At 38.6% G+C, this 22200-nt stretch overlaps 1 protein-coding gene across 6 annotated transcripts in view; it reads right to left on the bottom strand.

Moving 5' to 3' along the window:
* Positions 1-1583: 1583 nt before the first annotated feature.
* Positions 1584-22200, bottom strand: part of whrna (whirlin a) — a 75562-nt gene continuing 54945 nt past the window's right edge. For 2 of the 6 annotated variants that reach the window (XM_049737176.1, XM_049737177.1), the window contains exons 6-12: positions 21983-22195; positions 20502-20723; positions 18262-18336; positions 17063-17651; positions 14906-15063; positions 11998-12120; positions 1584-4180 (exon numbers count right to left, since the gene is read on the bottom strand). In XM_049737176.1, the coding sequence (XP_049593133.1) occupies positions 3998-4180; positions 11998-12120; positions 14906-15063; positions 17063-17651; positions 18262-18336; positions 20502-20723; positions 21983-22195 (1563 nt within the window). In that variant the 3' untranslated portion in view covers positions 1584-3997. Of the gene's footprint in view, positions 4181-10094; positions 12121-14905; positions 15064-17062; positions 17652-18261; positions 18337-20501; positions 20724-21982; positions 22196-22200 lie in introns of those variants that run through there. The other 4 variants (XM_049737174.2, XM_049737175.2, XM_049737180.1 and 1 more) reach the window with 3 other exon arrangements.

Below are 22200 nucleotides of genomic sequence, written 5' to 3'. Positions count from 1 at the left end.
TTTACAAGATTTGCCCATGAGGGGTCACTATCAACTAATTTATTTGTAAATGCGTATTACACTTACCATCCATCCATCCATTTTCTGAACCGCTTAGTCCCCACGGGGGTCGCGGGCGTGCTGGAGCCTATCCCAGCCGTCATCGGGCAGTAGGCGGGGGACACCCTGAACTGGTTGCCAGCCAATCGCAGGGCACACAGAGACAGACAACCAATCGCACTCACACTCACACCTAGGGACAATTTGGGGTCTTCAATCGGCCTACCAAGCATGTTTTTGGAATGTGGGAGGAAACCGGAGTGCCCGGAGAAAACCCACGCGGGCCCGGGGAGAACATGCAAACTCCACACAGGGAGGGCCGGAGGTGGAATCGAACCCGCACCCTCCTAACTGTGAGGCGGACGTGCTACCCAGTGCGCCACCGAGCCGCCGTATTACACTTACTTTCCGTGCATTTGTAATTGGCCTTTGATGCAACTTACGTGTCATAGAGATGCACACATGCAGCCAGAAAAGACATATCGAGTGATGTCAAAGCTGGTGCTGGGCGATTTACATAATTCAATCATTTCAAAAACACTGACCATAACACTCTCTTGCATCATTTTAACAATATATGACCACGCCCCCCACATTAATTCTAAATTATTATTGACAGACTATTAATACGATCGGGAATAAATAAAAATGTCAAAAGGGTTCCGGTTTGAGTTTTTGCATTTGAGTATGTATGCGGCTGAGTATTTTATGTTATTGTTATTTTATTTATTTTATTGTTATTTTTCAAAACATTTCCATGTTAGGTTGTTTGAGTTATGAGTCATGAGTGAGTCATGAGTTATCCTGCAACAACTCTTAATAATAAATAAACACAGAGTATGGCATACAATGATTCTTAGTATTGTAGGTAGGCTCCCTTTAGTGGTATGCCAAAGAATCACTTTAATAAATCGGTGTATTAAAACTGCATATTGTTCCTAAGTGGCTTCAACTTTTTTTCCTGTTGTGTATGGTTTGTTGACAAGTCTTCAGTTATATTTAATTTCAAAATACGATACAATTGCATTTAAGCCTTTACAATTGTTTTAAACATGTATTGGGGTATAATCTGCATTTTATTTGTATATACAGAACATTATGAATAATTATTTAGGTGCCGTTTGTATTTTCTTATCACCTGTGCATAATACAATATATTAAATTTCCTGGTTTGTAATAAAACCTCAAACTTGTTTTTGTTAATTAACACGCGTCTAATACGCAACCATATTTTACAGTTGGTACAATAGCTATAATAGTTTGTGGAGAGCCAGGTGTTTTTGGAAATGGCACTTGGTGTAAAAATTTCGAGAACTACTGTTACACAGCATTATGTGTTCACTTTTTTTTTAAATGATAATTTGAAAAACATATTTTTTATTCAAATTAACCACAATGATTGATATAGTACTTCAGCCCATGTTTTAGCTCAAATAATTTTTTTTGTAACTGTTATTTAACTTTTAGGCATACAAAAAAGCATTATCTTGTTCACTTTAAAAAAATTGTCAACTTCTCTCCATAATTGAAATGACATCTCAGAGTTTTGTGTAGTTTTCTTTATTGAAAAATTAAACACTTTCTGTACAAATAGCATTTTATAACCCTCGTTCAAATGTGCTGGGAGCAGGCCAACAGCACAAGGACTGTGACATGAGGAACAAAAGCATAAAGAAAGAGGCCGTGGTGGAACATCTGGTGGAGGACAAACAATAACCAAAACTAACCGGCTAATAATAATAAGAGGAGGCACACTTAGTGAAACAAATAAGCACAATCTATTTCACAAGGAAGTTGGTCATGAAGGAACCATTGTTGGGGGAGCGTGTTAATAAACATACATTGTAGATTGAAACAAAAAGTAACATCAATGGCTGTTTCCCGTCGTGTACAACATTTCTGATCACTTTTCACACTTACCTTTCAAAAATGTAGGTTTGCATTTGTCTACAGTTCACCTGAGCAGCGTTCAGAAAGCAGCGGAACATTTTCATTGTAATCACGCAAGACACCTTAAGCCCAGACGTTATCTTTGTCATAACTTTCTATATCTTTCTTTCATTAATAACTTCACTTGCACCGCCAGAAACTTAAAAGTAATGTTGGATTCAGACTTCACCTTTAAATAGAAAATAAACCATTTAGCATCACTTCATTAGCTCCCAGTCGGCTTTAGAATTGATTTTAGGATTCTATGACAAACTTTTAAAGCACGTATGGTACTTGCTCCGAGCTACTTATCTGAACTTTTAACCGCCTATGAGCAAATCCACAAACAGCTCTTCGGTTGAAAGCTTGAAACCAAAGATGATCGAGCATTTCCGTTCAGAGTGGTTTTATGATGACAATAATTTCGTAAAAAACTTATTTTTCCACAATTCTATTTAGCAAATCCAAACTAATCTGTGGACCACTGTTCCAAAACAGTCTTGGACTTCAAAGGTTATATTATAAGCATAAATATAACAAGCAAAAATGTGGTGGTTTCACTAAATGTACTTCCTCAAGAACAATAGTTACATATTGTTTACTTTTTACGGAAGATTCACTCTTTTGTTCCAGTCTTCCAATTTTCACCTAATCTCTCTAATGCTAACTCATATCCTAGCTCCTAATTGCTTTTCTCAATAAATGGAGAGAGAAGGCGTTCAAGAGGGTACAGTATAGCTAAGCTCTTTGTCAGTATTATCCTCTTATGACTACACCTCCTGAGATGATGCACTGGGCATGGCTTCATCATGCTCCCTGGGGATTTTAATTGGTTCGGGACTTGGAAATTATCAAATTAAATGTTCTAGTAGAAGAAGCAGCAGGAACAACACTGAGGGGTCTAAGTGAAACACTTTGAGAGTTTATCCCCTACTGAGAGCATATCCACATTCAGGTAATGTGTGTATCTTCATTATACGCTGTCTTCTTATGTGTTTATGCTGTCACGTGTGATTATGATGAATGACGTACTTTCATTAGTTCCTAACGGCACCGGTGTTTAAAAACATTGGAACTTGCGATGGTCTCAATGGTGACAATATGGAACACTGGCACAATGGTTAGCACTTTCCCCACTAACTTGTTGCAGGGCCATTGACCCCCCCCCAGATAATTGACTTTTGGGTATTTTCCTATTTTCTGAATAATTTTTCCACACATTCACCATAGGGAATTTATAATGAATCTTTATCAGCGTTTTCACAAGATTTTGGAAAAATTTGCTGTTTGTTTTGCAACCCCTGAGATATCCTTGCCCCACCCCCAAGGAAAAAATCCTCACTCTGCCAGCGCTAAAAAGGATTCTGGATTAAAACCTGCTGGCTTTCTTTATGGAGTTTGCACGTGCTCCCTGTGCTTGCAGAGGTTCTCTTTATTTCCCTTCCACAATAGTCATTCGTTTGAAGCTTAAAATAAAACAATGGACAACATATATCTGACAGATGTGAGCTGCTCCGATTCATATTATTTTAAATATATGTATATATATTAATGTAACTTTCAAAGGGTTTATATTTCATATAGATATCTTATATTTTGTACAGTATAGAGTATATACATCTATATTTATTTATTTGTACATATATAAATTCAAACTACGAAAGCCGAGTAGGACCAGTCTTTTCAGTTGCAGTAGCCAAAAACTGTTAAATAAATTGACTGTGGTAACTTGGTTGACTGCAAGATGCCTCAGTAAATGTCAAATGGAGGCCAATCCATTAATTTCAATATCCAGAAAGTAAAATCTAGGTTATAGAGGCTTCACTATTAGTATCTACTGTAGTGCATAAGGTGCGGAGAGGTAACATGTTGAAAAGAATCAAGAACAGGTTCATGTAAAAATAAGGTTGTGTGACAGATGAGGTGGGCTTTCCTTTTAGTTCACCGCTAAAGACTTGTGCCATTTAAAAATGAAAAAGTCCTCCTCCTTTTTGTCCTTGATTCCCTGCTCGTCTCCTCTCCCACTCAGCTATAGTGCTACATTGAACTCAGTCACCAGAAAGTCCACATAGTCCCTCTCTTTGGTTTTGAAGGCCTCAGCGATGAGGCGTGCGGCGTCCTTGTGCTCACGGCCCCTAAGGGAAACCCCATTTACCTCCAGGATCACCTGACCCACCTTCAGCTGACCACAGTTGTGAGCTGAACCGCCACGCTTGTAAAAAGAGACAGAAAAAGGACAAGGTTATTAAAAAAAAAAAAAAAACACGCACATAAATTTGCAGTATTTGCATCCTTGACCAAATCTCACCGGGAATGACTCCATTTTGATTAAGTGATGCAATCGTACAATCAAGGCAGTCAAAAAAAGGTTATACCAAAACAAAAATTACAAGAATTGCAGGTGGGTTATCAAGAATTTTTGTTGTCATACATCTGCAAAAGTCAGCATACTTTGAGAAAATAGAGGCAATATTTGAAAAGCTAAACTACAAGCTTAATATCATGGATGCCCACCATGACAGATGTTTTTTCAGAACTGTACATTTATGTCCAGGCTGAGAGTTTTTTTAGTGCATTTTATGATTTTTTTTTTTAAATACATAGCAAAGATACGTTTGCATGAATTAATTAATACATGAAAACTACATTTAAATAACTAGATTCATATTTCCAAAATTGAATGGGAAGTAAAAAGTAAAGAAAAAAATAACGACTAGACCAAAAGCTAACAATGTATTTAATCTTACACATTTTCCCAAAATAAACAAAAGTAGTTAATACATATAAAGGAGAATAAGAACTATCCATATTAATACAAGCTGCTTGTCAAAAGAATACAATGTACTCTGCTCGACATTGAAATATGACAAACAAAAATTCTTTCAATGTACTTCCTAAACCGTTTATATTGAATACGTTTCCAAGTTTATGTCTTTTGTAAAACAAACCTTATGGATGGAACCTTTTGGTGAGTACTGTTCAAACAAAGCACACGAAAAAATCAAAACCAAGGATGTGTTGTGCCCCAGGCTAATAAAAAATCTGCTTGCACATGTTTCACACTGAATTGAACGAAAGATGCTGAGAAAGTCGGGGTTTATGAGCTGGCACGTCCTGAACTAAAGCGTCTGTCATCCAGCTTTTTCCAAGATGCACACCCTATTAACGATAAAATAGATAAGTCAGCAATTCTTTTTGAATAGCCAATTGAAAATTACTACCAACTGTATTCCAATTTTAGTGGCAAGGTTAAATTAAGGATTTCATTGAATCAGTATGCCACTCTCTATTTTATTTGTTTATGCCTTAATTTTTTCCTGGTAATTACCGTAATTTCCGGACTATAAGTCGCGGTTTTTTTCATAGTTTGGGTGGGGGGGCGACTTATACTCAGGAGCGACTTATATATGTTTTTTTTCACAAATTTTTACTTGATCATTAAGACATCACTTACAAGTATAGTTGACCACTTCCCATGTTATTTTTAGTATAGTTGATCACTTCACATGCTTTTATTTCTTTATCTTGAACATATTCAAAACATAAAAAATAGAGAAAACGTCAAATAAAGCAATTAACACTTTAAAGCACCATATCCAAGTCCACTGTCTGCTGTATGTACACTTGCTCCATTTTTGCTCCTCTTATATTTATTATTATTATTTATTATTATTTGTTTATTTATCATTTATTCAATACTCTTATTTATTCATTGTTAGTGCCTTCTTGGTTTTTTTTTGTGATGCTTGTATGCATATGTGTACTATCTCACCGAGGGATAGTGGAAATGTAATTTCAATCTCTTTGTGTGTCTTAGTATATAAAAAAATATATCAACGATAAAGCAGACTTTGACTTTGATAAAACAACCAAAAAAAATTATATTTTCAGACGAAACTGGATGAGGGCGCTCTAAATTTTACCGTTGGCCGTGACTCATCAACTGGGTGGGCTTAAGAAAAATGGCACCAAAAAGAAACTCATATTTTGCAGGTTACAAACTTCAAGTTGTAAAATATGCAGCTGAAAACAGTAATCGAGCAGCAGAAAGAAAGTTTGGAGAACCGTGATGTACCAATGGATTACTATTTCAAGTGACGTCAGTAGCGCGGCGCGCCGGTTGTTTACATACAAACGTGCCCACACAAGGACTACCATCATTAGCGGTGACCATTTCTAAGTGACACGGAGGACAACGAGTTTGAAGGAATTAAGGATTTGGAGTGACATAGAAGGTTTGAAAAACTATTATGGCTTTTACGCACGCCCGGTCTCTACTGAGTCGGGGGCCGACGCTCGGCCGAGTGGCTGTCCGCGAACGGTGCGTGGGGCTCGGACATGGCCATTACGCACGCCCGGTCTGTCTGGAAGTCCACGCCGCCACACGCTTGGAAGTTTGTTTTGTTTAATAAAGAGCCGTTTACCAAACCTACGTCTATCCTTGTACTTTGTTAACGCTACAATATAGTTATATAGTAGATCTGTGGAATAAAGACGAGGCTGACGTCAGGGCGCACGCGCGGCGATGTTGACAAAGGACGAGGAATTTGATCGATGGATTTAATGGAATTAAAGTGCACGGATGGTTTGATAATATTATTGGCTTGTATTATAGTTATTTAAAATATAGTTTATCTATCGTTATATGAGCCTGTGGAATATTTTGAAGCGCAAGCGCCCTCAGCCGTGCGCACCCATTGTTGACAAAGAACGATCGATGGATTTAATGAATTGGAGTGACACTGATGGTTTTATAAACATGTTATTCATGTAATAGTTGTCCTTAATCACTCTATATGTTACGTCAGGCCCGTTCTCAGCTCTTTGTTTGTGTTTGTCATGTTAGCATACCTATCGTTTAGCCTGTTGTTGCTATTTAATGAATTGGAGTGACACCGATGGTTTTATAAACATGTTATTCATGTAATAGTTGTCCTTAATCACTCTATATGTTACGTCAGGCCCGTTCTCAGCTCTTTGTTTGAGTTTGTCACGTTAGCATACCTATCGTTTAGCCTGTTGTTGCTATTTAATGAATTGGAGTGACACTGATGGTTTTATAAACATGTTATTCATGTAATAGTTGTCCTTAATCACTCTATATGTTACGTCAGGCCCGTTCTCAGCTCTTTGTTTGTGTTTGTCACGTTAGCATACCTATCGTTTAGCCTGTTGTTGCTATCGTTTAGCCTGTTGTTGCTCGTTCATGACTGTTTTTGGTGTGGGATTTTGTCGAATAAATTGCCCCCAAAATGCGACTTATACTCCGGAGCGACTTATATATGTTTTTTTTCACTTTTTGGGGCATTTTATGGCTGGTGCGACTTATACTCCGGAGCGACTTATAGTCCGGAAAATACGGTATATGACATTACCCAGTTATGCCAAACCGATCAGAGGCAAGCCCACGGTGGTTGTCACTTAATTCACAATTGCACGCTGGAGAAAAGTCACATGATTTTAGGCATTACAGTGCGAGTTCCAAAGTACACCCACACATTTGCACGCACACGTGAGAGTATATACAAAAACACAGTAAATGCACTTATTGCTACAACTGTTAATGCTTTCCACATTCTGAAACAAGGTAAATAAGAGAATCTAAATGTCAATCTTCTTATGCACCTCTGGGCATGTGTCCAGAAAAGCTACTAATTCACTTCTGGTAGACTGAGTTGGATTGAAATAATCAGTGAAATTTCTACATCCTATTGTTTAAAGATAAATGTACAGCATTCTCTTGATATATTTAGCAACACAGAGCATACTATGCCTGCTACATGTATTGATCGTACGCTATGAATAAATGATAAACTCAAATTAGCCTCACATTGTGTTGTGGGTTCGATTCTGGCACTGGCCTTCCTGTGTGGAGTTTGCATGTTCTCCCCGTGCCTGTGTGGGTTTCCTCCCAGCACTCCCGTTTCCTCCCACATCCCGCAAACATGCATGCTAGCCCGATCAACCACTCCAAACTTTCATAACTCCGATTTTTTTTCTCATCACATGTGGGGTCTGTTAAGGTTTGGAAATCGGTCGACAATTTAAAAATCTTGATGTGTGAACCAGGCTTAAACAACGTATGACGTCTCTCATGCCCCAATTTGCCCCAAGGACTTGAATGCAGCATATATTTGCCCATTTTATTTCTTGGCTGAGATCATGAAGGTAGTGTCACTGGGATTTATTTCTGCCAGGTTTAGCAGAGCCAAGTCACGCAAATTTGCATTTTGATTATACGTTTAAGCATGCTGTGCCAAACTGTGGATGGACCCACAAGTAGGGCAAAAGCACACTAAAGCCAGCTTCAAGTGGCAGCAACCTTTGAACGCTTCACAAGTCGCATTCCTTTAAACACTTAAGTGTCAGATTCACATTTGTGGGGGAAAAAATATGAAAGACATTGTGAGAGGGCCATTTTTGTTAATGTTTTATCTTCTGAGTCAACCACAATTTCCATACAAACAGTTTGTGTTAAAGACCATATTGTTTCGCTCTTTTTAAGAAATTATTTTGGAGAGTTTTCCTTAAATAAATGACCATCTACTCCATTTTGAACTAATAAAACTTTGCATCCTGAACCAATGTCTGAACTGCTACTAACTGGTTTTGGTGTCAAGTTGAGTATGGCATTTATCTGTCAGATACTGATGTAGAGAAATGACTCTTGTAAGACAAACCCGATTTAAATTTCATAATTGTTCACCACACTTTGCACACTTAGTCAAGTGACAGCTGCCAAGACAGTTAAATTCTTCTCCAAGTTTCAATGGCAAGAACAAGCAACAGTTCTCTAGCGCTGTAAATTTAACACACGTCACAACTGTGTGCAATTAATTTAACAGGACATAACACATTTTAATTATTGTGATGGCTGGTTGGAGCACTTGTGTCAATATCACTGGAATGTGCCTTTGGTGTTTCTCATTGGAATCACTCAATCATCACAAAAATGTAATACCAGTACAATGATAAGCTGAAAAGGAGTTTCCTTCATTTTTTTCCCATTGCCTGCACATCATTTTTTAAATTTCCCATACACCAATACACTAATAAGTGTGAAATAAGAGGTTAAATGTTACCAAAATTAATAATGCATCCGTTCAGTTTTTGAACCCAAATTAATTAGTCGCACACTGTCCGCAACAAGTTATTTGAAAATTTGTCCTTTGATCATTTTGAATATATTTCCAATATAGAAAATGGATAGTTTCATATTTCCGGTTTTAATACACCCCCCCCCACACAGTCTGGTTGGTTTTAAGTTTAAACCTTGAGCCAATCCATAGTTAACAGCATTGCCATTGATAAACCCTGCTTACTCCTTCTTGACTTTATTGCAACAATTACTCGATGCTGGCAGAGCAGTCGGTCATCATGATGGGAAGTCAGAAGTGATAACGGGTGCTTCAGAACTAGTGATTTGGAAAGATAACGGCTGGCATTCAGTAAGCATCCATTGGCCAGAGAGAAATAGAGTGCACAAGCCAAAGGTGTGCTGTATCAACTTGACCGCGTTATACAATCGGGACAGAATAATATAGTGTAGTGGCTTGGATTCGATGCCATCATCTCTCCCTTGATGCCCCCCGGACAACCAGAAACAAAATGAACGTTTTTTTCTTTTCCTTCTCTTGTTGCCTTTCGCAAAGCCAGTTTATCATGCTGATGCTCGATCCTGACTGGGAGAAGCAATGAGCTTGCGTGCCTTACTCAAGGGCCTAATAACACAGTTATCTTTCCCCAGGTGAGAATTACCAAAACTCACTTTTCCACCTTGAAAATGGAAGTCTCCTTACTTTACAGCGAAGTGTGACCTCAAGGCCACCGTGTTATTAATGGCTTCAAATAACAATGAGGCACTACACTGTTATTGTTCGGGGATGTATCTGTGCTTGTAACATCAATAAGGTTGTCTTGGAAGTTGGTTGTTAAATGGAAATAGAACACCCTAATTCCATTTACATTATTTAAGACTGTACAAGAGCATATCAAAGTAAATAGTTCAATGGCTACGTTTACATGGACGCATTTATTCGGATTGAAAGCCTGATCGGACTCAAAATTGTTTCATGTACGCACCTTATTCGGTATATCCTGACCCAATCAAGCCCATTATATTCAAGATTTTATTCCGAATGAGAGGGATGCTTGATGTCGATCGGTAATCCGATCGTCGCACATGATGTCGATTGGTAATCCGATTGTCGCACATGAAAACACTTATTCCGAAGTTCGGAAACCATCTTTACCGCTCATGTAACTGTTCGTCGTTTCTCTTCTAGTAGAAGCATAGCGAGCGAAAGACTTGGCAGGCGCAAGAAACCAAAAAAATAAAATAAAAAATACAATTTGGCAGGCGTGAGATACATTGCAGCTCCATTAGGAGCTGGGATTTGCTGACACAGAAGTCATTGCAGTTTCTTCTTCTTCTACTACAATCTCTGGCATTTTTGGCCAACATGTTCATGTCAGAATAATTTGTTTCACACAAAAGTGTGACGAATGAACACGCAAGTCCTAATCGGATTAAGGTTTTTAGTGTCCATGAAAACAATGCATCCGAACAGAATTTTAATCCAAACTATGATTGGATTGAAAATAAATCTCAATAAATCATCACCCTGTAATTTCTTTAGTTAAGTCTTGCACATATTTTTGTGCAAGAGCTAATATGATTTTAGAAGAGCAAAGGGAACTAAAAATAGCTCACAGGCATATTTGTCAGGAAATCTATTGACTATGGCAGATGCTGTGGTACAGCTTGCACAAACAACACTTAAAATTTAACCGCCTGCATTAGCAGACTTTTGCACTTTGTCATTGGCTTAAAACTTACTCTTCGTATCAACTCCACACGTCCTCTTTTCTTTAAAACTAACATTTGCAGATTCTGAAAGTGCTGATTTTGACCCCTTTCATCCATACTGCTGCAATCAGTGTCCCCTTTTTATTTAAATCACCACCACGCTAGGAAGAAGGCTGAAAGACAGTATTGAAAGAGTTGTGGACGACCGCCTGTGACTGCTATGATCTTTAAAACGCAACTCTGTGGTCAGAAAAGGTTGAGTACTAAAGTCATGAGAAAATACAAGGCTTTGTTGTCTTTGGCAAGATGATATGTGTTGATCAAGGCACAGCTAATAGCTTTCCAACAAGGCTTCAATGTATTTTTTTCAGAATGTATGAAGCGAATCCGTATTTTAAAATAAAAAGTGAATTTGATGCCATCAGGAAAGAAAGTATTATTTGAATAGTTTCCATCTGAACATAACGCTTCGCTTTGCAGATTGCTGTTTGTTTTTACTTTTGGCTCTTCCCACAGCAAGCCACTTGTATGATGTTTGCCAGTTAAGATATGCTTCCATTTGGATGGTGGGGCACTGGCTTTTGAGTTATTTCTGCGCTATTTTTGTAGACATAGAGAGATCTCTTTAAGGTCATGTTTTTTCTTGAATTTATTAATTAATTTTAAATCACTTAAGGGCTGCAAGTGAGCAGATGATTTTGAGCAATGGCTAGGGTAAGTAACCCTTAGACTGGTCTTCAGTCAAATGCAGACTACATACAAAATATTCACACTGAAAACTATCTACATTTTGAACTAAAATGCTATTGGATCCATCCATCCATCCATCCATCCATCCATCCATCCATCCATCCATCCATCCATCCATCCATCCATCCATCCATCCATCCATCCATCCATCCATCCATCCATCCATCCATCCATGCATCCATCCATCCATCCATCCATCCATCCATCCATCCATCCATCCATCCATCCATCCATCCATCCATCCATCCATCCATCCATCCATCCATCCATCCATCCATCCATCCTCTACACTGCCTATGGTTGCTTAAGTTGAAGAATATCCAAGCTGACGTTGGACAAGAGGTGCCACACAACAAGAATGTAACTGATAGGATCTGAGCGTGGCAGGCAGGCAGAGGGACATGAACATAAACACTATTGTCATTGGATGAGAAATCATCATCAAAGTGCATTACATGATTGTGACTCACCTGAATTGTGACAATTCGTGGCAGTGGCTGTCGAGTGTTGGCTCCTCCTTCAATCGCGATGCCCAAAGTACTTGCACTCTTTGCCACCCTCACTAATGTGGAGGTGGGCTCCAACAGCCCTGGCTAAAGTCAGGCAGAGACAATGTTAATTATAAAATTGCATTAGATAATGTTGTGTAATGTTTTCATGCCAGTGCGGGATGGATCTTTTTTTATTTCTTTATTTGACAAATAATGATTGACTGACATGTTTGTTGTTGCTGCTGTGGTAAGCTTTTCCCATACTGGCATGAATTTACTTCAAGAATATGAGAAATTTACTCATACATATCATATATGGATGGTACACACACACATATATATATATATATATATATATATATATATATATATATGAGTCTCAGAGTCATTACTGTGCAATAACATCCCGCTTTCCACAGCTTTTTTGTCTACACTGTTTGTACTATGTGTACTCTCTGCATCCATTGCAGCCTGGTCATCCTAGTGAGGGACTGTGGTCTCTTCTCAAGGTTTCTCATTTCCCCTAGCTGGAGTTTTGAGTTTTTCCTTGCCCTCCTGGGAGTTTAAGAGCAGTTTAAGATCAGGGGATGTTTGAGAATATCTTTCGTTTTTCGCATGTCCTGAGTGTTGTTGTTAGTCACCTAAATGTTGAACAGAGGCTGTGATTTACCGAAGTCAAATTCCTTGTTTGGCACGCTCAAACATGGCGAATAAAAAACTCTTGAATCTCTTGAATCTTGAATCTTGAATATATATATATACATACACAATATATAAAAGTGCAAAGCCCTTCTCTGTTTTGGCCGCTCAATAATGGATAGGTTTAACAAGAGTCTGGTCTCTTGAAGTTCCACCCTACATCATGTCATCAAAGTTATTGGGCATTCAGTTGTTAATATACTGAGCAAAACTATAAAAGCAACACGTTTGTTTTAATCCCATTGTTCACAAACTGAACTAAAAATTATAAGGCTTATTTCTCTCAAATATTCACATACATGTTAAAAACTGTTGGTGAATATTTTCCTATTTTCCTTTGCATAGATAATCCATTGATCCCACTGGTGTGCCACACCAAACTGCTGATTAGAAAGGATAATTATTGCAGAGAGGTGCCTTGGGATTCCCAGACCACTCCAAAATGCTTCATCTATTCACACAGCACAATGCCACAAACCCAGACTCACCAGAGCTCTTGCCTGTGCACTAAATGTTCATTTCACCACCATTATCATCTCCCAAGATGTTTCAGCCCAGGACACCTACATCAAGCCGATTCACTCCCAAAATTGCCACCCAGACTGCTATTACAACAATCAATTTGCATGACCAAATAAATGTCAGAAACCATCTCAGGAAAACTCATCGGCATGCTTGACGCCCTCAACGGGGTCTCGACCTAACATCAATTCATCGTTATTACCGACTTGGTGGCAGGCACTTTGGAGAAGGTGTATTCTCGTGGATGAATCCAACTTATTACAGTACAGAGTCGATGCCACACTATGTACGTATGTGTATGAAGCAAATGGTTGTCACACCAGATGCTGACTTATCTGTCCACCACGAATAACCCAATACATGAAAAATGGAAATTTTGGAGTGGCCTTTTACTTAGGCAGCCTCAGCACAACTGGTCAATAATCATGCGGATCGATCAAATAGCAATCGGCATCCTGTTATGACGCACCTTTGACTTGGGCGGATATCGGCAAAGTTCTCACGCAACACAGTTGTATCATCAAAGAGTAAGTAATTCTATTTTAGTCGAATAAATGTGTTTAGTTTATTATGCATTCTACTTGTATGGCACTTATGAAAGTTGAACTATTCATATACAGGCTTGTATATTCAGTGGATTTTTAATTTTTTTTTTTTTTTTTTTATTGAAGAAACCGTAATTGTACCAGTGACATTTTCTTTGGAGGTTCCATTGCTCATTCTTAACCTGAAATTTAATAATAATAATTTTCTAATGCAGAAATGCATGGTAGACCCCATCATAGCTTGGAAGCAATGTATAATGAAGGATAATTTGTTTGTCAAACTCGCTCCCTTAAGAACACACTTTGATTATTGTCATTTTAAAATAGCCGTATTACTTTCCCATCATCGCAAACAAAGTTTCATCATTTCTGTCCTTCCGCAATGAACTTTTTTTACTACACTACAGTGGTGGATGGAATAATAGATGGAACATTTTGAGTAAATAAATCAAATTAATGGAAAATTTAAAAAAATAAATATGAACAAGCGGTATAGAAAATGGATGGATGAACAAGTAATAAGTGTGAACAAGTGTGCAAAAACAGAGGTAAGATGGTCCACAAGGACTTGTACATCTGCATTTATGAGAACCAACAGTGACAAATTATTCCCTCAGTACCTCTTTAAATCTAATTGGAACATTAAACTTTAAACAGCCGCAGAAACCACTCATGAAATGTTTACATTACATTTGAGTCTGGAGAGGAGGCTGCTATTTAATTACTGGCAGTAGTTGTCACACTACACAAATCATTTAATTGAACTAAGCAGATTCAACATTTTAAGCTACATCCATTTTCACGGCCTCTTCACAGTGGTGGACTGCCAGCAACAAAAGCCCTTTGGTTGTTCTTAAAATAGCACTCTGAGAGTGCTACAGAAGCCCAGAGCTTCCATCTATTACGTTACAAGCACATCAATGAGGCGAGGGTGGCGGAGTAGCTTTGGTAAAACATAACAGGACAGTTATCTTTAGGCTCCAACTATGTTTATAATCAGCTCAATTGGTCCTCACAAAGGTAGAGATCCAAGCAGCAAAGAGTTCTTGAATCACACCAATCATTCCCCTCAACTATTAATATGCTCATTCATTCATGTCGGGCCCACAGTACACCCTCACCGGTTTGGTGGGGTTGTCCCCCCCGCCCCCCTGGGTATCTTGAGGGTGTCGTGTGCATGAGGAATGGGAGCTGCTGATGTGTCCTGACTCAGCTATGTCCACACCGCTGTCCTCACTGAGAGTCTGGCCACTGTCTGACAGCTGAGACAGGGCGCCACCTGAGGGGGGGAGCAGGCACACGTGATATCAGCATTTACAAACTCTCTGGACTAAATCAGTGTGTTTGCTTGTTGTGCATGTTGCTATTTCATGTGTTACCTGAACAGCACTTTTCGGAGATGACTGTTTTCTTGGTTTCCAATTGATATAACGAACGTTCTATAGAGTGCATACTTTGTCTGGTGCCTCCATTTTTTTACGGAAAAAATAAATGACTGTAAATTTTTCCAGACCAAAATGTTTTCCCCTGGTGTCTTTAATTGTCTTTTTTTTGTACTTTTCACCTTGTTTTTCATTTTTATGTATTTTTTTTCAATTTTCTTTTAACTACTGCAATTAAAACATTTTAGGGCGCTTTCATACAGCAGCTTAACAGCACTTTATAATGTTTAGAATATCTTGTCAGATTCATTAATTTTGAAGGGTATTATTTATCAAGTTAATATACTATCTGTCAAATGTGAAAGACGACAATTGGGATGTTTAATACAAAATGTGGATGAAAATTCAGGGTTTTCAGATATTTTGGATGGTGGTATATCAGGGCCAATGTTATATTTATGTATGCAAAACACTGTCGTCATCAACACCCTAACTTGCACATCATAATGATAGCTTATACAAAAGCTGTATCAAAAATATGTTTTTCCAAGATAATAATGCTCAAACTTAGTGATCGCAGACATTTCCCAATAATTTGGACTCAATAATGTGACTAAATGAAAAAGCAAAATATTGCACATAACTTTTGATTACCATATAAACATAAAATTAACCTTTTTGACAGTAAAAACGAAGTCTTATCATTACAAAAGCAGGATACGTGACTCCTGTGTCGGCTGTATTGTGCAGGTTGTCATAATAATTTGGCTGGTTGTTGTCGGCCTACTTTATACAGACAACTGAAAACGGCATCCCACTGAATGATCCTTTTTTTTTTTTACATGCGAGTGGTTGACACTCTGATTATTCATTTTTAATGAGGTAAGCAAGTTGACAGATGTGTGCAGTTTGATTGGAGTGACAAGACGTTAAAATCTTGAACGTGCTTATCTCAGGCCCACCAGCTGCCAATTAAATGCCCATAGTGAGTAGTTATTGTTGTAGATTCCATAGAAATGAAACATCTCTTTTCTTTCTGTCGACAGCACAGGTGTCAAACTCAAGGCCCGGGGGTCCAGATACGGCCCGCCACGTCATTTTATATGGCCCGCAAAGACAAATTGTGCATCAAACTCATGTGTCTTTACTAGAATTGCAAATTGTCTTCACTTTTAATAATCTCTTTTTTTTTTATATTTGACCAGTTTTTACTCGTCTGATTTGAAAACAAGTTATATATGTATATATACATTTATTTGGGTTGACAGTCATAATGGTAGCTATGACTACAATGCGGCCCGTGAACAAAATGAGTTTGACACCCCTGTCATAGCAAAACTATCATGCATATTAGATAGGCTAGCAGACTTAGGTAATTACTTAAGGACTTGAGTGCGCTTTTTTTTTTCAATTAGCATTGAATAATAAATTATTATTGAATAATACGCATGAATTATGAATTTTTTTTAAATAAAGAAAGTTGATATTATTTTAACCCTAATGAAACTTCCTGTAAAGATTTTTACTGTGGGCAGAAAATGAATTATGTTTGATTGCCTGTGTAGATTTGATTTATGACCGCATATATTTAAATTTAAGTGCATCTTTTTGCGTTGATTATTTACAGCTTTTTCCACCCTCTTACATTTTTCCAGTGAGCAAATATTAATGACAAAATAATTCAATCTGGTCATCCATGTGCATACATGGAGTATTTCTAAACTTGTATACACAAACTATAATTTTTGGGTTTTGAAAAAATAATTTTGACCATAAAAACGAGACCCTCAAATCCATCTGTGTTTATTTATTATATAATTACTCTATGTACTTACTTTTGATGCATTGGATATTCCAAACTTGTACAATGTATTGTTTATGACCTACTTTTCTCACCTCGAGCTTGGGGCAGCGGCCGCACCTCATTGACATCTGGCTCTGCGTTGGGCCTGTGAACTTCAACTGTAACAAACTGTTGCTTAGAGCCCGGAGATGAGGCTTTGGACATTGTGGCTGGCTTAAGGGGGAGAGAAGGAGGAGGAGGAGGAGGTGCGGAGATTGGGGGTGGAGGTGGTGGTGGTGCTGCTGAAGGGGATGAGTCAGCCAGTTTGGCACCCCTGCTTGGGGACTGGACGCGTGGAAAAGGGCCAATACTTTGTTGGGCAACCATGGACAAATGAGAGGTGGTTTTCTGTTCTCTCTTGGATGGCGCCAAGAGTTCTTTCTTTCGGATAGCCGCATAGTCCCTGGAAGGCAACGTGGGAGGATCTTGTTTGCGATGTAGTGAAGGTGATGAAGGGGTGTGAACCGGCTTTTTGTTGTGGATAGGCCGGATGGGGACTGTGAAGTGCAAGCCTGTGTGTGTGGATTCGGACGAGGGGCATTTGTTGAGCTGGTCTCTTCTACTCTTGCGCCTCTGCACCCCTGATGGGGGTGGAGGCTTGAAGGAGGGGGGAGAGTCAGCTGTGGTGGACTGTATGTCATCCTGAAGTGAGAGGATAGTTTTGATCATGATAGATTGGGGATGTGCAAAGGATATGTTGCATATTAAAAAAAAACATTTCTCCAGTAAATGTAATTGTAAATTGATGAAGATTCTCAAGAGGCATTGCAGCAATGCCTTGGTGGTATAGTACTTGATACATTACATTTTTTACTTCAGTGGAATGAACAAAACTGAGACATGAATGACCACTAATGCATGAAGTGATAAATAAAATCAACATAAAATAAAATAAAATAATAGAATAATGGTTGTCTAAAAGCTTTCTTATTGACCTTTTTTTTTTTTTTTACCCCCCCGAAAATTAAAGGTAGGCCGAGGAGTGGAATAATACGATTGGCTTTTGCTCACCATTTTCCATTCAATAAATAAGACATGATGAAAGATCATCTTTAACCTTGCTTTGGTGCAAAACCTAAACAAAGCCTGTAGGTTAGATTCCTCCACTGGCCTCATCCATTTCGACTACTGCTTCACTTCTATTTTTAAAATACTGTGTTCAACCCCTCCTCCCCTTTTCCCTTGTACCACGTCTATGTTTATGGGGCCAAACACGGGCCCGTGTTTTTGTGTGCCAGGCTACAGGGCTCACCAGAGAGATGTCAGCCAGCAGTGTGTTCAGACTGTCCAAGGGATCTTGCTGATTAGTATCCACCACACAGTCGTTCTAAAAGACACAGGAGAGAAAAATGAAGGGAAAAAAAATGCTGAAGTGAACCAGAAAAGGGTCACCACAGTGCAAGCAGCCTGTGAGCAGATGTTACAAAGAGGCGTGCACCAAAACTAATGAAAAATTAGATTTTCCAAGAGGTGTTTATTAAAAGGCATGCTTACATTTGCACACATGCATGCACACACAGCTACTACTATGTGTCAAGCAGGATTTGAGTTGTCAGTCCAACTTCCCATGTGACATTTTTAGATTGTCTAAGCAAATTCAGAGACAAGCTAAGTTCAGCCAAATGCTGCCCTTCATTAACTGCCATGAAACCAAAACAGAAGCCCCATCAATTCTGCTTAATGACCTGCCGTTGCTACGTCGGGAGCGCTTCCATGCAGTGCCATTTAAAAGATGAGGTGATCCAAAAAGGACTTTTGAAGATACAGTACTGTAAGCATGGTAGTTTAAAATGACTCGATATTTGTCGTGTTTTCCACTGTTAGCGATAAAGTCTGTTTGTGAGATGAACATTACTCTATTTACAACCACACAAAACGCAAACATCAGTCTTGGCACATGATCACGGAATCATCAATTGACAGGACGGATTTTTCAACTAGCAAATGTTTTTCTTATTTATGTGTTTGCATTGGTATGTGTGCCTGGAGCTGAATGTGATTTCTGAATGTGTGAGTTTTTATTGTCTTGCTACCTAGCTTTCTAATTTTCTATACACAGCGGTGGCAGTGTATAGCCATCACCTCGGGGTAAAAAAAACAAACTCAAAAACAACACAAAACACTATACAAAGTTGTTAACCTACAACAGAAGCAAATGATACAAAACCTGCTAGAGGAGTTTAGTGAAAACCATTCAATTATCATAACCCATGTGAAAAGCAATTGTACTGGGAAGAAAGTACCAAATTTTAATGATCACAAAATGTTTGTTGTTGCATTCTGCCTTGTATTCTTTCCTTTCCTAGGCAACAAATCATATCTGCATCAAGTCTACATGCACTTCTGTTGGAAAATACTGTAGTTGTTTTAGAGAAATGCCCCCCTGCAAGTTAAGGTTGACTCAGTCCTGTCAGACAGACAAACTGATGGAGAAAAAGTAAGCTTTGTCTTCACGGTTATGAATTCAAATTACGTGTTGATTGAGCTCAATCACCTGCCGGTTGGGTAGAAGTTCATTAAAAACCATTAAACTTGAAATTATGTGTTATAGACTCCCACTGTCCCCATTACAATACACTTCTTTGAACCTCCTGGCTTCAAATATTGACATGCTAAATTTAAATATCAGTATTTCACTTATGCCATATTGTGTTGAGCAGCTAGGACGGAAATGTGCCTGTACCACTATTGTCACTACCATATAGTGAAGGTCTACTTTCGGTCATTAGCACGCATTTTCTCTGAGCCGTCCAGGACATCCTTCTGAGGTGGGGAGCACAAAAAGTTGGACTTTTCTGCAATTTTCTGGGAGGTTCCACTGAATGAAAAGCAACCAAAAAATCCAACCACAGCAGAAAAACATCACTGCAGAATGAAAAATAGTTATCCAGAGAAATATTTTACAAAACAATATTAGACTATACGAATGGATAATAAATCCATTAAATTGGTTTACAATACAAGAACATATTGTCCAATTTGAGGACAACATTAGAGACAATTGGAGATAACATACACACAATTGCCACATTAAAAACCCTTTTACTGGAGCTAGATGGAAGAAAATTGCCGATTTGATGTTCAATTGAACTTACAACAATAGTTGCCCAGAAGAAAATATGAACAAAGAGGATAGTCTGTTTCGAATTTTTCTCTTCTCATGGTATCCACAGGTCACAGGGAATGGAAGTCATGTGTGTTTCATCAATTTTACCAAATTATTCCTACCTCCATCATATCTATCAGCCACAGCAGCCTTTCCTACCAGGAGGAGGGTGAGATTAGGAGGTTATAGTAGTGGAGGAGAAACAGATGCTTACATCAAATACTGTTTTAATATTTGCCATGTTAAAAGGAATGTAGTGAGACATGGCATGGCCAAATGTCTTCACCATACCCCCCACCACACTCCATGAATAGACTACGCCTCGTCATCTGCTTTACTCCGAGTCATATTACTAATCAGCTGGTCTACTCGGCAGCACCACTTACCCGGGTGGAGCTCAGAGTAGTATTAGTCATGAAGCTGGCCGAAGACGAGGTCAGAGTGTCAGGGTATGACACCATGGATAGAGTGTCTGGCTGAAAGGTAGGAGCTCCTGCTGAGCCCTGTCTTGATTTGAGAGCCTGAATCTCACGGCGCAACACCAGCCCGTCAAAACGCTCCAGGTCCTGCGGGGTGACCAGGCCTCGCACTTCTGATAGTAGGGAAAACTGTGGGAAGATGATGAAGCGAGAGCGAAATCTACAGTTGAAAGTTGTAAGATCGAAACATTCACAGGACACATAATTCAACACGTTGTATATCGTCTGTATTTCTGGTAAAATTCCAGAAAGCAGAAGTGTCAATTCCAGGTCCAGAAAATAAAAAAGCAGTTTGATTTTAGCTTCTAATATAATCGAGCCCACGGTAAACAAGATCTTGGGAGCAAGCTTGCTGGTTGATGAGAAGCAGTTGTGACTAAAGCCAAACTGTGGCAGGGTTCCTAATTTTTGTTTTAATAATTCTGCCAGGAAGAACTAAAATGCACCATAATCCTTGCTGAGGAACTTAATTTGACCTTGTGTAACCCTTTGCTGAATTGTTCATTGTCTTTTTCTGATGTTGTAAATTATATTTAAAAGTCAAATAACTAACTTTTTTGTGAGCTGTATATTTAATCCTAGGAAAGCTAGGGTTATACAATTCAAAATTTTACCAATGTTTTTAGAAAAATAGGGCTCTACACAAACATATTGAACTGTCATCATGTGTTTTATAGGGTAGGTTTCGAGTTACTGTCTTTGGCTTGATGGGACTCAGCAGTATCGTCAGCTTTCTGTGAACAGAGGATAGATTTGGATCTGCTGTGACATATGTTATGAGTTTTAGTCTAGTGGTTTGTGTTTGACAACACGGATCTCTACATATAAAGATGACCGCTACATTAGCTTGCCAAGTTATCCATTGAGCGGCTAGTTATTCTGATGTTCTGCATCCGTAATAATAGAAAAGCAAATACTGAATATATTAAATGATTATATTCCTTCTTTCAAATGTATTTTTCCATGGTTAACATTACTGTCAACATATTTTACAGTGTTGGCAGTGAGCCATTGTATGTTCAGTCCTAATAAAGATAAAGTACAGAAACTGACTTTTGAAAAATTTGATTATGAGCTTTTTTTTTTTAAACTTAATTTTTTTTTTTTTTACAATTTGGAAAAATGCGTGAAACTTCAAAAAGTGGCAGACGTGTAGCTCTAAATATAGTAAAAGGCCTCAAAGAAAGCTTTCAGGTTCGTACTTGGTAAAGTGGAACTATGATGCCTTTGTTTTCTTGCGTGTATTTATAAAACTGACATATAATTAGTGGAAGGACAAACACAATTGAACAACACATCAATAAATAGCTCTGTAGACCTCTTCAGAGATACACCTTCATGCTTAAGGACCTTTTTTTTGCCTTCTCATTCTAATATTTTTGGCTCACCTTTGCCTGAGTGTTGAGCAGCTCGAAAAGCGCCATGACTAGCTGCTCCACGCCAACGTGTCCATCCCGATACTCTTCCAAGTAGTAACCCATAGTTTGGCGTTCCGACTCAGTCAGTAGGTGACGCGCTTGCTCTTCTAGCATGGCTCTGGACTGGTTCACCAAGCTAGACAAGGTCACCTGTGATCCGGCCACACCCTTGTAAAAACCAGACTGAA

The sequence above is a fragment of the Syngnathus scovelli genome, chromosome 13 (genome assembly GCF_024217435.2).
Source record: "Syngnathus scovelli strain Florida chromosome 13, RoL_Ssco_1.2, whole genome shotgun sequence".
NCBI lineage: Eukaryota > Metazoa > Chordata > Actinopteri > Syngnathiformes > Syngnathidae > Syngnathus > Syngnathus scovelli.
This window is presented reverse-complemented; position numbering and strand designations above follow the sequence as displayed.